The sequence below is a fragment of the Puma concolor genome, chromosome E4, assembly GCF_028749965.1.
Source record: "Puma concolor isolate L17-30 chromosome E4, mPumCon1.1.hap2, whole genome shotgun sequence".
Lineage (NCBI taxonomy): Eukaryota > Metazoa > Chordata > Mammalia > Carnivora > Felidae > Puma > Puma concolor.
Window position 1 is genome coordinate 34,622,773 of NC_141683.1, and position 13,183 is coordinate 34,635,955.

The window sequence follows — 13,183 nt, forward strand, 5'->3', positions numbered from 1 at the left end:
TACTAAATTCTTACCCTTGCTTTAAACCAGTGAGCATAGGGTAATCTGTTACTGTGCAATAGCTAACCAACATAAAAATCATTCTACAAAAATACTTGCTGTGTACTCTTCAAAAACATCGAGGTCATGAGAGACATAAAAAGGGCCGAGGATCTTTTGCAGATAAATGAGGGGAAATAAAAGACATAACCCGCTAATGTAATGTGTGAACCTTGAATGATTCTGGACCGGAAAAACGAAAGGGTGAGAGAGAGAGATTGCAATAATAAAGATTACTGAGATGAGTGGAGAAATTTGAGTATAGCCTGTTGCTTAGATATTTCAATGTTTATTTCCTGTTTTTGTGCATTTACTTAGTTATGCAAGAGAATGTCCTTGTTTTTAGGAAAAACGCACACCAAGTATTTATAGCAGGGGGTATCATACCTTCACCTTACTTCAGTTCCAAAGTAACAATTCTATAATTATAGAAGCATATGTATGTATGTGTGCACACATCTAGATAGATCTCTATATAATTACACCTATATGTCATCTAACTGTCTATAGAAGGAATAATAAAGAAAATAATAGTGCCATGTTAACAGCGGATAATCTGGGTGACGGGTATATGGGAATTCGTTGTACTGTTCTCAAAACTTTCTGTAGAAATTGCTTCAAAATAAAAAGGGCCAAAGAGCAGAGGGGACTGCTGCTTGTAAATTTCCTTTCTAAGTAAACTATTTCTTTAAACAGAGGATTTGAAACATTAATAGCTTTTGAAAATATTTTAGTGGAGTCAAACCAGAATTTTGGGATAGGATGGGATGGGATAGGATGGGATGGGATGGGATGGGATGGGATGGGATGGGATGGGATGGGATGGGATGGAGCATTGTAGATTAGCAAGGGTGAGTCCTAGTTTGTGAAACGTGTTTCATTTCTCCAGAAAAGACGAAGTGGACGCATCGTTGCACGGTAGAAAAGGTTGGAAAGCCACAACGCTGAGGGCTAGAGCCTGAGCCAAAGACCGGGTCACAGTTGCTCCGCCCCTCTGCCCCCCTGACCCCGTCGCCCCCTCAGGCGGACGCCTCGCAGCGCCCGCCAACCTAACAGGCGCCTGCGTCCCGCCCCAGGCAGCCTGCAGGTGTGCGCGCAAAGCTAGCACGTGGTGCCAGGCTCTATTTAAGGGCCCCCCCTCCCTCCCTTGTCGCCGTCTGTTGCTTCAGCCGCGTTTTCTCGGAGCTGCCGGAGGCTCGAGCGTCTCGGAACGCATCCCGCCGCTGGGGCTGCCGCCGGGGCATGGGCGCTGCGGGCCTGTTCTGCGTCGTCTTGGCACTCTTCGCGCCGGGGGTCCTCGGTGAGCTGGGAGGGGGAGCACGGAGGTAGGGACACGTCTGGGGCACGGACGCCTCTGTGCGGCGATGCAAAACGGAGTAAGTGAGAAGGAGGGGTCAGGGCCGGACGCTTGACTGCCTCCGCTCGCTCTGGGGGACCCCTAGGATCTCCTGGTCCTGAATGTGCTCACTGGCTCCTCCCGGGGCTGGGATCACTCGCTCTGCGCTGTCGGGGCTCCCGGGCCCCGGGGACTCAGCTGATGCTCCTCGCACTCGCCCGAGGTCTGCAAGCGCTCCTAACGCTGGCCACGTAACCAAACCCTACGGGGCTCGGGTGTGCGAAGACCTCCCGCTGCGGGCTTGGTTCTCCCATCGTCTGCACTTTGATGCGATGCTGGTAAAGAGATCCTAAATGACAAACACCTAGAGCTATTGGAGGAAACTTGGTATGTGAATTAAAACTACAGCCTTCGTGTTATTTACCTTCTGCAATGGCAAGGGCCCCAGAAGGTCTCCTTCCACGTTGATGCTAACTCCCCCCACCCGCGATTGGCTTCATTTTAGAGAAGCACAGCAGTTTGTTAAGACTAGAATCTCTTGGCTACAACGTGGGTCTAACTTTGTAATTGTCTCCAGGGTAGAGTGAAATCTTAGTTAAAAGTTTACTATCTGCACATTCCAATAACTGGGTGACTTTTGGCAAGTCTTTTAGCTCCCTGACCCTCAGTTTCCTCATCTGTGAAATGAAGCTAGTGCGGTAAGCTGCCCTACCACCTTACAGCGCTGCCCTGAGTGTGAGATGAAATTAGGCAAATGAAGGTCAGGCGTTACTTGTTATTACTAAATACCAGTCCTGAGATTACTGTATAGATCCGGTTCTATGGAGCCAGCATCTACGCATAATCCGCAACCCCCCCTCCCCCGCCTTGCTAAGGCATCCTGCATACAATCAATGGTTCTGTTACAGCTTACTTTGCTTCCTGACATTCTGCTTTCTCCGGGCCCTCGGTTGGACATTTCCCCCAGACCAACATCTTCATCTCTCTTTCCTACGCATGAACTCCCTTTGAACAAGTGCGCGTTCACAACTTTCTCTAACACCTCTGCATGGCACGGTTCCAGACCTGACTTCTCACTGACGCTCTGTTCCTATTACTAAATTTTGCAGAGGATATTATCCATTGAAAATCAGGTTCTACACCGGCCCTGCCAGTTCAGCGCCCCTTCCAAGTATGCCCGAGAGTCCCCCCCCCCACCAGCCCAGTACCAGCGTGCCACCGTCCTCTCTGGCCACTTAACTGCAGACTCATGAACGACCAGGCCTCCCTGTCTGCTTCCAGCTAATGTGCTTCCCTTGTTTGTCTTTGCACCCACCCACCAATATTCTAATCCTGAGCATATGATTGATTACCTGTGTAACAACCTCCTCTCTTACCAGTCACTCTGATACCCGCCTTTAACTTACCAGTGGTGACCACCAACATTTTAACATATCTTATCTAGATCTAGATCTAGATCTAGATCTAGATCTAGATATGTTTTTTTCATTACTCCACTCCGTTGCTCAAAAATGTAAGAGGGCTTCCCACTGCCTGTGGGATTAAAAAAAAAAAAAAAAAAAATCAGGGGCGCCTGGGTGGCTCAGTCAGTTAAGCGTCCGACTTCGGCTCAGGTCACGATCTCACGGTCCATGAGTTCGAGCCCCGTGTCGGGCTCTGGGCTGATGGCTCAGAGCCTGGAGCCTGCTTCTGATTCTGTGTCTCCCTCTCTCTCTGCCCCTCCCCCATTCATGCTCTGTCTCTCTCTGTCTCAAAAATAAATAAACGTTAAAAAAAAAATTAAAAAAAAAATCTAATGCCTCAGCCTTTCAAGCTTTTTGTCATTGGATCTCATCTAAACATGCCCCTCCTGACTCCCCATCGCTTCTGCTGTTCATCCTATTGCCTGACTGTCCCCTCCCCCCTGCCACCACCACCACGGTCCTTTGCTGGTGCTGTGCCCACACATCCCTTCTGACTTTCGCTTCTACTGTGTACGTCCCGCAGACCGTGCCTTAGCTCATGGCCAGTTCTTGACCTTGAGCATTCTTAAGAAACTCTTGAGATACCTTTTGCAAAATTTAGTGATTTTTCCAGTTTTGTTGAGAAATAATTGACATACATCACTGTATAAGTTTAAGGTATACCCCATGATGGCTTCCTTTACAGATACTGGGAAACGATTACCACCATAGGTTTAGTTAACATGCATCATCTCATTGAGATACAATAAAAGGGAAACAAAAAGTTCTCCTTGTGATGAGAATGCTTGGGATCTATTCTCTTAACTTTCCTATGCATCCTACAGCAGCATCCGCTAGAATCACCATGTTGAGCATTATCTCCTAGTACTTATTTACCTTATAACTAGAAGTTTGCACCTTTTGACCACCTTCTTACAATCTGCCCTCCCCCAATCCCACCTCTGGTAGCCGCGAATCTGATCTCTTTCTCTACGAATATGGTGTGGTTCTTTGGATTTTGTTTGTTGTTTGTTTTTAGAGTCCACATATAAGTGAGATCATACAGGATTTGTCTTTCTCTGTCTAACTTACTTCACTTACATAATGACTTCAAGGTCCATCCATGGTTTCACAAGTGGTAGGATTCTGGCATTTTTAATGGCTGAATAATATTGTATTGTGTATATATATATCACAACTTCTTAATCTGTTCATCTATTGATGGACACTTAGGTGGTTTCCATGTCTTGGCTATTGTAAATAATGCTACAATGAACATGGGGGTACAGATCTTTCTGAGTGTGTGTTTTCATTTCCTTTCGATATATTCCCAAAGGTGGAATTGCTGGATTATATGGTAGTTCCATTTTTAATTTTTTGAGGAATTGAAGTGCCTTTTAAAAATTCAGGTTCCTGGGTTCCGTCTCATTCTTCAGAGATTCATAGATTTGGGGTGTGGCCCAGGAAGCTGAGTTTAACAAGTACTCTGGAAGATTCTGAAGCAAGTGTCTATAGGGTGCACTGCTATGAGCAAAGTCATATGGGAAGTGAATTCCCTTCTTAGAGTGATTTCCCGCTTTTCTCCTTTTGTCTGTTTGCATAAACCGATTCTAATGTCCTGCTCTTAAATTTCACTCTTGCCTAGACTGACCACTTCATTTCATCCTACACTAAGAAAACAAAATCATTAAATAGGAATTCCCTTATTTGCCAATCATCTGTCTCCATCTGAGCTCAGATTCTTTCCTCTGCTTAAAACCTGCCAAGGGCTTCCAATCACATTAGAACAAATCCATGCTCTTTAACCTTGACCGTAGATCTGTCTGTCTCTGAAATCCTCTGTTCTCCTCCCTCACTCCCTCTGTTCCAGCCACACTGGCCCTCTTTTTGTTCCTTGAACACAGTCATGTTTGTTTAGCTTTGGCACTAGGGGCTCCCTCCGTTGAAATGCTCATCCTACGTATCATCCCTTGCCTGTCTCTTTGACATTCAGGTCTCTGCTCCACTGTCACCCTTCTCTGACTCTCATCGGAAGTAGTCTGTACCCCAGGTCACGCTCTATCACACAACCGTGTTCTATTTTCCACAGAGCACCTATCTCTCATCCTATGAAAACTTCTTATTTATTTTTTCACTGGCTTGTTTGTTCTCTCATTGAAATACAAGTTCCATGAAAACAAGGTCTTTATCTGTCTTACTGCCTGATGAATCCCTCACACTAGCACATAACAAGGAGTTCAGTAAGAACGTTCTTTTTCCTCCTGTAACAATGGAAAAAGTATCCTTTCTCTTGACTGGAGTCCACTCCTCCTTCAGAATTACGGTGTGCAAGGACTTGACTTCTGCGTGTACCCCATCTCGTATCACCTATTTGTATCTCCCTGTTGGATCATCCCCACCAGCAGTTAAACGTGCTGGGACATTCTTGACTGAGGTCATCAGGAGACTCCTCATGGCCTAGTGAAACTCCATTTTCCCAGCCCTCTTCTCATCCTTCTCAGCAAAACTTCTCATGGACTACTTGCTCACTTCTCTTTATCTCCTTCACCCACTCCAGACAGGCTCCTTCTCCCACATTCTCCTGAAGCTACTCTCTCTAAGGTTACCACTGACCTTCATGCTGACGCATCCAATGGCCATTTTTTCTATCCTTCTCTGTCTCAGTCTTTCAGCAAAAGCTGACTCTTTCTTCTCTCTTGGAACGGTTTTCATTCTCCTCTTCCAAAACAGGGCACTCTTATCAAGTTTTTTTTTTTTTTTCTGTACCTCTCTGGTTGCTCTGGGTCTGTTTTGCCCTATCTCTAAATATTATAGGGTTTGGGGGCTCAGCCCTGAGCCTCCTGTTTTTCTCCATTCCTTTTTCCTAAGAGACCTCATCCAGTCTCATGGCTTTAAATACTATTTATATGTTGATGGCTCATTTACTATCTGTAGTCTTGAACTCTCTCCTGAGTAGAAAGTTTGTATAGCCGACTTCCCTCCTGCGTCTCCATATGGGTTCCCAGTAAATGTGTTAAATATACCAAGACTAACATAAAACCAACTGCACACACTCCACAACACACACACACTGGTGCTTTCCCATCTTAGTTCATGGTCTTACCATCAACCAAGTAGCTCAAGTCACTACAAGTAGCCTAGAAGACATTACTGAATCCTGCCATTTCCTTACCCCCACATCTAATGCAACAAGAAGTTTTTGTTCTAAATTCTACTTATAAAATATATTCCAAACTTATCCTCACTTGCCAGGATATTCTTTTTAAAAAGTAAATTGGGTCATGTGACTCTCCTGCTTGCACTCTCTGGTAGCTTCCACTTAGGAGAGCATCCAGACTTCTTACTATGGCCTAAGAAGCCTAATATGAACCCCCCACCCCACCGCTGAACTTTCTAACTTGATCTCTTACCACTCTGTTGTGATCACTACACACTAAACCTTATGAAGGTTTAGGCCTTCCTAAACCATCATAAGCTGATGGTCGAATGCCTCTCCGTCCCCTCCTCCTTCTGGCACGTTACATTGTGACACATTGCCCCATTTATTTCCTTTACATACCATTTATTTACTGGTAGTACCTGTCTGTCTGTCTCCCTCTATTGGAGTATGAGTTCGGTGAGCGTGGGAACCTTGTTTCTAATGTTCACTAGAGTGTCTCCTGTGTTTGGGACAGTACCTTGGTTAATATGCATAACTGCCATTCAAAAATGATCAGGGGCGCCTGGGTGGCTCAGTCAGTTAAGTGTCCGACTCCTGGTTTTGACTCAGAACATGATCTCACACTTCGTGAGTTCGAGCCCCACATTAGGCCCCAGGCTGTCAGCATGGATTCTCTCTCTCTCTCTCTCTCTCTCTGTCCCTCCCCAGCATGTACACAGCTGTGCGCGTTCTCTCGCTCAAAATAAAAAAGAAAACATTTTAAAAAAGGAAAAACAAAACCAAAAATGATGAGTCAGGAAACCCATTGTTAAAGCGTTTGGTTATAATAATTCTCGTTCTCAATAATAATTTTTCCTATCTGCCTTCTGACCTAATTTTCCATTTTATTTTTATTATCTTATATATGTGTTCTTCATTCATTTCGAACGGATTTCTAAGCAATTCTAGGTAAGGCCCCTTGGACCCAAGCAAAGAGTTAAATGTATCCCTGCTCTCCAGGAACTGCTTGGCCTCTTTAGTTTTTAACACCTTTTGAAGAATGCATATGTTGGTGTCTTAACCACTATCCTCTGTTTTATTATTTATTTATTTATTTATTTATTTATTTTAACATTTTATTTATTTTTGAGACAGAGAGAGACAAAGCATGAACCGGGGAGGGTCAGAGAGAGAGGGAGACACAGAATCCGAAACAGGCTCTAGGCTCTGAGCAGCCAGCCCAGAGCCTGATGCGGGGCTCGAACTCACGGACAGTGAGATGGTGACCTGAGCCGAAGTTGGATGCTTAACCGAATGAGCCACCCAGGCGCCCCAACTCTGTTTTAGATCCAGTCGCGATCTACTCTGATTTTTTTTTCCTCCTGATAATAGAAAGATGTAAAGAAGGCACAGTGACCCTGAAGAAAAGTCTTCTTAATGGCTCATGGACTAACCTTTTTTTTCTGAGATGGCAGAGACCATGATTGAGGGAAATTCTTTCCATGACCTAGATTTTTGGCAATTAGTTACAAATAACTCTTGTCCCCCAAAAGAGACGGGGTCCTCGAGTCTCCTTAACGGGGATAAGGTTTTATCATTATTTCCCATCCAGAAAGTATGACCCTTCTCTCCTTTCGCCCCAGAAGATCATGTTATAAAGTATTCTGCTCTTCCTGCTTTTAGGTCTCAGTTCCATCTTAGGCCATGTCATTGCTACTGATTATTACAACTTTAAATTGGCTTTCCGGTTTGTAGAGCATTATTTGGTATTGCCCCTATTCACATTATGTATTTAGAGATTAAATCACTTGCTTAGGATGACTTGGTACAAGAAATACCAGGATCGTGAAGATGGTGTTCGTTGAGGTCAAACCTTTACTTTCCCTACAGAGTCTTGCTGTTTTGCACAGGTATGCAATTGGAGATATTTGTGGGGGTTAATGAAGAAAAACAAAGGAGTTGAGAGAACTAGAAGAAGACCTACAGTGATCTGGGTCCTAACAGTGATGGCTGTTCTTAGACCCTGTCTATGACTTCTCCAACAGAAGTGTCTGGCTACCGAAAGGCCGAGTCTGGCTACAACCTTGGGAGCTCTACGTTTGCCTTTGTGTCATTTCGTTCATGTTTGCTCTTGGACTTTCACCTGTACCTGTGTCAAACTTCTTTGAAAAAGAAAGATTTATAAATGCGATATTCAGATATTCTGCCATTCTGGCATCGAAACTTGAGCTCTCTTTCATACCTAGAAAAATGACTTTTCCAGGTACATCCTCAAGTATATGGGTGTTACAGTTTCTCACCCATCACCTATGATGATATTTGTTTCATTAAACATCATCATCATCATACTACTTTAAATCACAGGGAACTATTTCAAAATGACTAGTTCCTTTTATCTAGTACCCATCAGAATTATATACTGTGGTCTCTTAAGAGGCCTATTACACTATTAGGTTAATGGAATAAAGTAATGAAGAATTAATAAATGTATTTTCGTCTTGCTAAGACCTAAAGGTTTAATGATTAACAGAGTAATGTTAATTCATTAAAGTAATTTTAGAAGATCATACATGTGCTGAGCTTACAAGGTCTCTGATGCACTTTTGTTCCCTGTGCTATCCCAGAAAAGCTTTGATTTATAAGGCTTAGTTTTTTTAATGAGTCTTTAAGGAGATGAAACAACTCCAAGGTCCTTATGGAATTTTGTAAAAATTTATTTTCTCGAGCTCTTCCTCTTAGTCCATCCTAAAAAGTCTTTGAACTTCTGAGCTTATATCTCTGTATATTCACCCATATGTTCTTTGTCCCAGAAAATGTTGCCCTATTTTAGGATTACTTTCTAAAGATCAAAATTGTCAGGATGATCGGTGACAAAAAAGCAGCGGAGTAGCAGTGTCAGCCTTTCCTAGTTTTGATATTCCTGTGGTCTTTGTCTCTAGGTCAGTGTAAATTCCTGCCAAGGTATCATTTTGCTAAGCCTAAAATTCAGAGTGATCAGTCTGAGTTTGCTGTTGGGACATCTTGGGAATATGAATGCCTTCCTGGGTATATCAAGATGTCATTCCTTATCACCTGCCTAAAAACCTCCAAGTGGTCAGATCCTCAGCGATTGTGTCAACGTGAGTAATCTGTAATAGAAGCATCTTTGGGTCTATCTGTACCTCTGTGAGATAGCCTATTATTTTCAAGGTGAAAGACCAGAAAATTACTAAATGATTTCAAATGAAGGGTGCTCCTGGGTTCTCCATGTTTCTTTTACTCCCAAGAATAATATTGGGTATTGGGGTTAAATCATCACAGCTGGCCAGCCCTGTTTATCCTGTAATCTCCACAGCTTTGTTCTACAGTCTCTATACTGTGTTAAATGAGCTTAAGAGTTAGTATACAAGGAACACGTGTGTGTCACCTCATTCTTGTCCCATTCAATCCAAGAAATATTTTTTAGTAACCATTAGGTGTGAAGCATTAGGCTGGATGATGGGGCTGGGAATACACATAAAAATTAGCTAGTCTTTGCCTTTGAGGAGCTCCTATACTAGCTGTGAAGACTGACTTTTAAATAAATGCTGTACTATTATGTAATTTATTTATAGGTATAAAGCTCTGCAGGGAAGTAAATAATACTGTCTTGGAGAATTAGGCAAAAGTAGGCATTATAGGCAGAGGAAATAGCATATTCGAAAGCATAGAGCTATAAAAGAACAGGACATCTTTGGAAAATAGAAAAATTCAATGTGGCTGGAGTATAAGGTACATAGTGGGGAATAATAGTTAATTAAGTGTATTGAAGCTTAATTTTGATGGGCCATGCATTTTTTCCCCAATAAACAGTGGTAAGTCATTGTAAGTTTTTCAGTGTGGGGAGGGGCATGGCCATATTTGTGCTTCCGAAAGAGTGTGGGCTGTGCTATAGAAAATATATTAAACCAATGGAGACCAAAGATAGAAAGGTAAATTTTGGTACTCAATGATCCAATGAGAGATTACAGCAATGACTACATAGTTGGTTTGGAGAGAGATTTCTGGAATCCAGTCGCTAAAATTTGGTAACCAATTGAGTGAAGAGCAGTAGGTGGAGGATGAGTTACAGAAAGGAAATGATGTCTATGAGGTTTTTTAAGCCACAGACTTGGTAGATGATGCCATCAACTGACAGGATATAAAAAAGGGGAAATACAGATTATAAATTATGGTTGACCACAAATAATGTTTGCATCCATGCTCAGAAATAGAGAGTGCATGCTTCAAACAGATAGTGTTCTGAAGTTGACTGACCCTTTGGAGGATACAAGTTTTGTAGATATCAAAACTGTCTTTGAATTAATTTAAGTAGGCTAGTTGGCAAGTCCAGTCACGTTGGTATCTAATATGAAACACAGAACATCCCCCAAATCCCAGTCCCAAATTTTGTTTTGTTTTCCGTTATAGGTAAATCATGTGGGAGTCCTGGAGAACTCCTCCATGGCTCTGTCCTCATACCCACGGGTGTCCTGTTTGGGTCAACAATTACATATTCTTGTGATAAAGGGTGAGTTGGCAGGAGACATCTCCAGAATACATGGGTATTAGAACAGTGGTTTCAACCATAAACCATCAGTTTTCCAAAAGAGATCCAAGTAATTGCCATTTACCCTTAAACATAGATAAGCAAAAAGAGAACTACCACCCTGATCTGCTCCAGAGACAACACTTCAAGAATACCCACTAGAAGAGAAAGAAATTTGGGCTACTCTTCTTCTAATTTTACATCTCCAGCATTACTGACCGGGAGCCAAATGTCATTTGGCTTCGGATTGTTGAATTTTTTGTATGAGTCCTTAGTTTATCACCATTACTTGTCTTACATGATGATCTATTCTTTGCCATTATTTCAGTAGAGGAAGAACTAAGCTTTCCTAAAATGTACATCTAGCTGGGAGATGATCACTCATCTGTTTGTCTTTAGATATCGACTCATTGGTGATTCATCTGCTACATGTATTATCTCAGACAATATTGTAACCTGGGATAAGGACATGCCTTTTTGTGAATGTGAGTAAAATGATCCCGTTGTCATACCCTTTGCAATTCCTCTTGTCCCCTTCTAGAGGGAAATTGGGCATCTACACATCAAAACAAGTACCCAGGAGAGTTACATTTGGTTTGGGTAGCTCTGGGTACAGAGCTGTGGTTTATCTTCTTCCATGTCTCCCAGTCTCACCACACTTTCCTTTGATTACTGTTCTTAGAGGATAAGTTATTTCATAGTGAATAAGTGCTTGAATCTAAAATACACTATGAGATTACACACTATGGCAGTAGTGCCATATTGTGGCACTTTATTCTATGCAGAATGTCGGCCATCCTAGGTATTTCCCAGAATAGTTTATCTGTACTTTGCAGTAGAAGGAGCAACTGGTGACCAGATCACAGTTTTTTTTAAGTTTTCTTCAGGCAAGTTCCATGAATCTTCCTACCTTGCTACTTCCTATTTAGAACCATCTTTGAGATGAGGATGTAGAGTTTCAACAATCTGGGTTAATTGTTGGCTGAATTGAAGTGTGGTTTGCAAGAGTGAAGACAAGATTCCAAGAAGGTATAACATTTAAATGCCTTCTCTTTTTTCCCACCTACCCCCCAAAAGCTATTCCTTGTGCACCACCCCCAGCCATCTCCAATGGGGATTTTTACAGCAGCAGTAGAGAGAACTTTTACTATGGAATGGTGGTGACTTATAAGTGCCACGTTGGACAGAATGGAAAAAAGTTGTTTGACCTCGTGGGTGAGAAGTCCATATATTGTACCAGCAAAGACAATCGAGTTGGCATCTGGAGTGGCCCTCCCCCTCAGTGTATTACTTTAGTCAATTGCCCAATTCCAGAAGTCGAAAACGGAATTATAGAATCTGGATTTGGACGTTCATTTTATTTAAATGATACTGTGATGTTTAGGTGTAAGCCTGGCTTTACCATGAAAGGCAGCAACATAGTATGGTGCCAAGCAAACAGAAAATGGAATCCTCCACTGCCAAAGTGCTTTAAGGGTGAGTTGGGCTGAAACTCTGGGGATCTAGAAACAAAATGAAACTTTTAGAGAAATAGATACATGGTACCTGTGGAAAAAAGAAGGGGAAAGATAGTATATGTAGTTCGGTATCTTGGTTAAAGAATTTGAAAGTATACTTTCAAAGCAATATCTAAATGTTGAAGAAGTAGGAAATTTACTATATTCTTGGACAGTACTAGATGTCCATTAGTGTAGAGCAAATTAGAAGACACTTTGAAAAGCGAAGAAAAGCAGAGCCAATGATCAGAGATTCTTTTTCCAGCACATAGGCGATTAGATTTTATTTAAATGAGGATAAAATAAACTCTGAATCCTATTGGCCATGCCAATAGAGGAAATTGACTGATGTCAATTTAATCAAATCAAATCAGAATCTGATTTTAATCAAATCATAATTTGATTAAAAATACTGTAGACATTATACATGCTCCTGTTGAGAATGTGGCCTTTATGGAATAAGGCTAGAATTAAGATTGAGTCACTTCCCCATTCTGCCTTTCTCCCCTACTCTTATTAAGAAATGTCTGACTTACTAAAAACATGACAATATTGGGAGCCCCTCCTGCAAGGCTCAGGAACTTCATCAACCTGGTTTGGGGACGGCAGGAAGAAAGAGGTAGATTTTGGTAATAAAAATGTATTATAATAGTTAGGTTCCCTTGGCTACAATATTAGTGAGAGAATATCTGAGGCCTTTTTAGTGCAATAAAATGGAAAATGATGAGTGGGTGTAATGTTTTCCAGCATAGATCAAGATAGGGAAAGCAGATAGTTTCATGGTTCATCATATCTAAAGAAGTAATGCGTGTTAGTTCCACCCCACCCAAAGGAGTCTCTGCCTTCCGCTAGGAGAGTTGACATGGCCACCTTCATCCCACCCCTACACACCTCAAGTTGGCTTAGGTTGTAGAGGAGAAAGTTCTTATTTCAGGAATAAAAGACCTCTGGTCCTGTTCTTTTCTCAGGGTGTCTACCACCTCCACCTATCAACCATGGTAGTTATAACATCTTGGATAAGGAATTCTTTCCAATTGGACAGGAAGTGTCCTACAGCTGTGACCCCGGCTACACCCTCATTGGAACTAACCCTATTCAGTGTACATCCTTGGGAACCTGGAGCCATACAGCCCCTGAATGTGAAGGTGCCTAAATCTCTATTCCATCTTCAGGAAACTCAATTGT

General features: G+C 42.3%; 1 protein-coding gene across 5 annotated transcripts in view; it reads left to right on the forward strand.

Moving 5' to 3' along the window:
* Positions 1–1,178: 1,178 nt before the first annotated feature.
* Positions 1,179–13,183, forward strand: part of CR2 (complement C3d receptor 2) — a 34,835-nt gene continuing 22,830 nt past the window's right edge. Inside the window, exons 1-6 of one of the 5 annotated variants that reach the window (XM_086693504.1) lie at positions 1,179–1,339; positions 8,896–9,075; positions 10,385–10,484; positions 10,902–10,987; positions 11,580–11,978; positions 12,967–13,143. In XM_086693504.1, coding sequence (XP_086549630.1) covers positions 1,282–1,339; positions 8,896–9,075; positions 10,385–10,484; positions 10,902–10,987; positions 11,580–11,978; positions 12,967–13,143 — 1,000 coding nt within the window. In that variant the 5' untranslated portion in view covers positions 1,179–1,281. The remainder of the gene's footprint in view (positions 1,340–8,895; positions 9,076–10,384; positions 10,485–10,901; positions 10,988–11,579; positions 11,979–12,966; positions 13,144–13,183) is intronic. The other 4 variants (XM_086693503.1, XM_086693506.1, XM_086693505.1 and 1 more) reach the window with 4 other exon arrangements.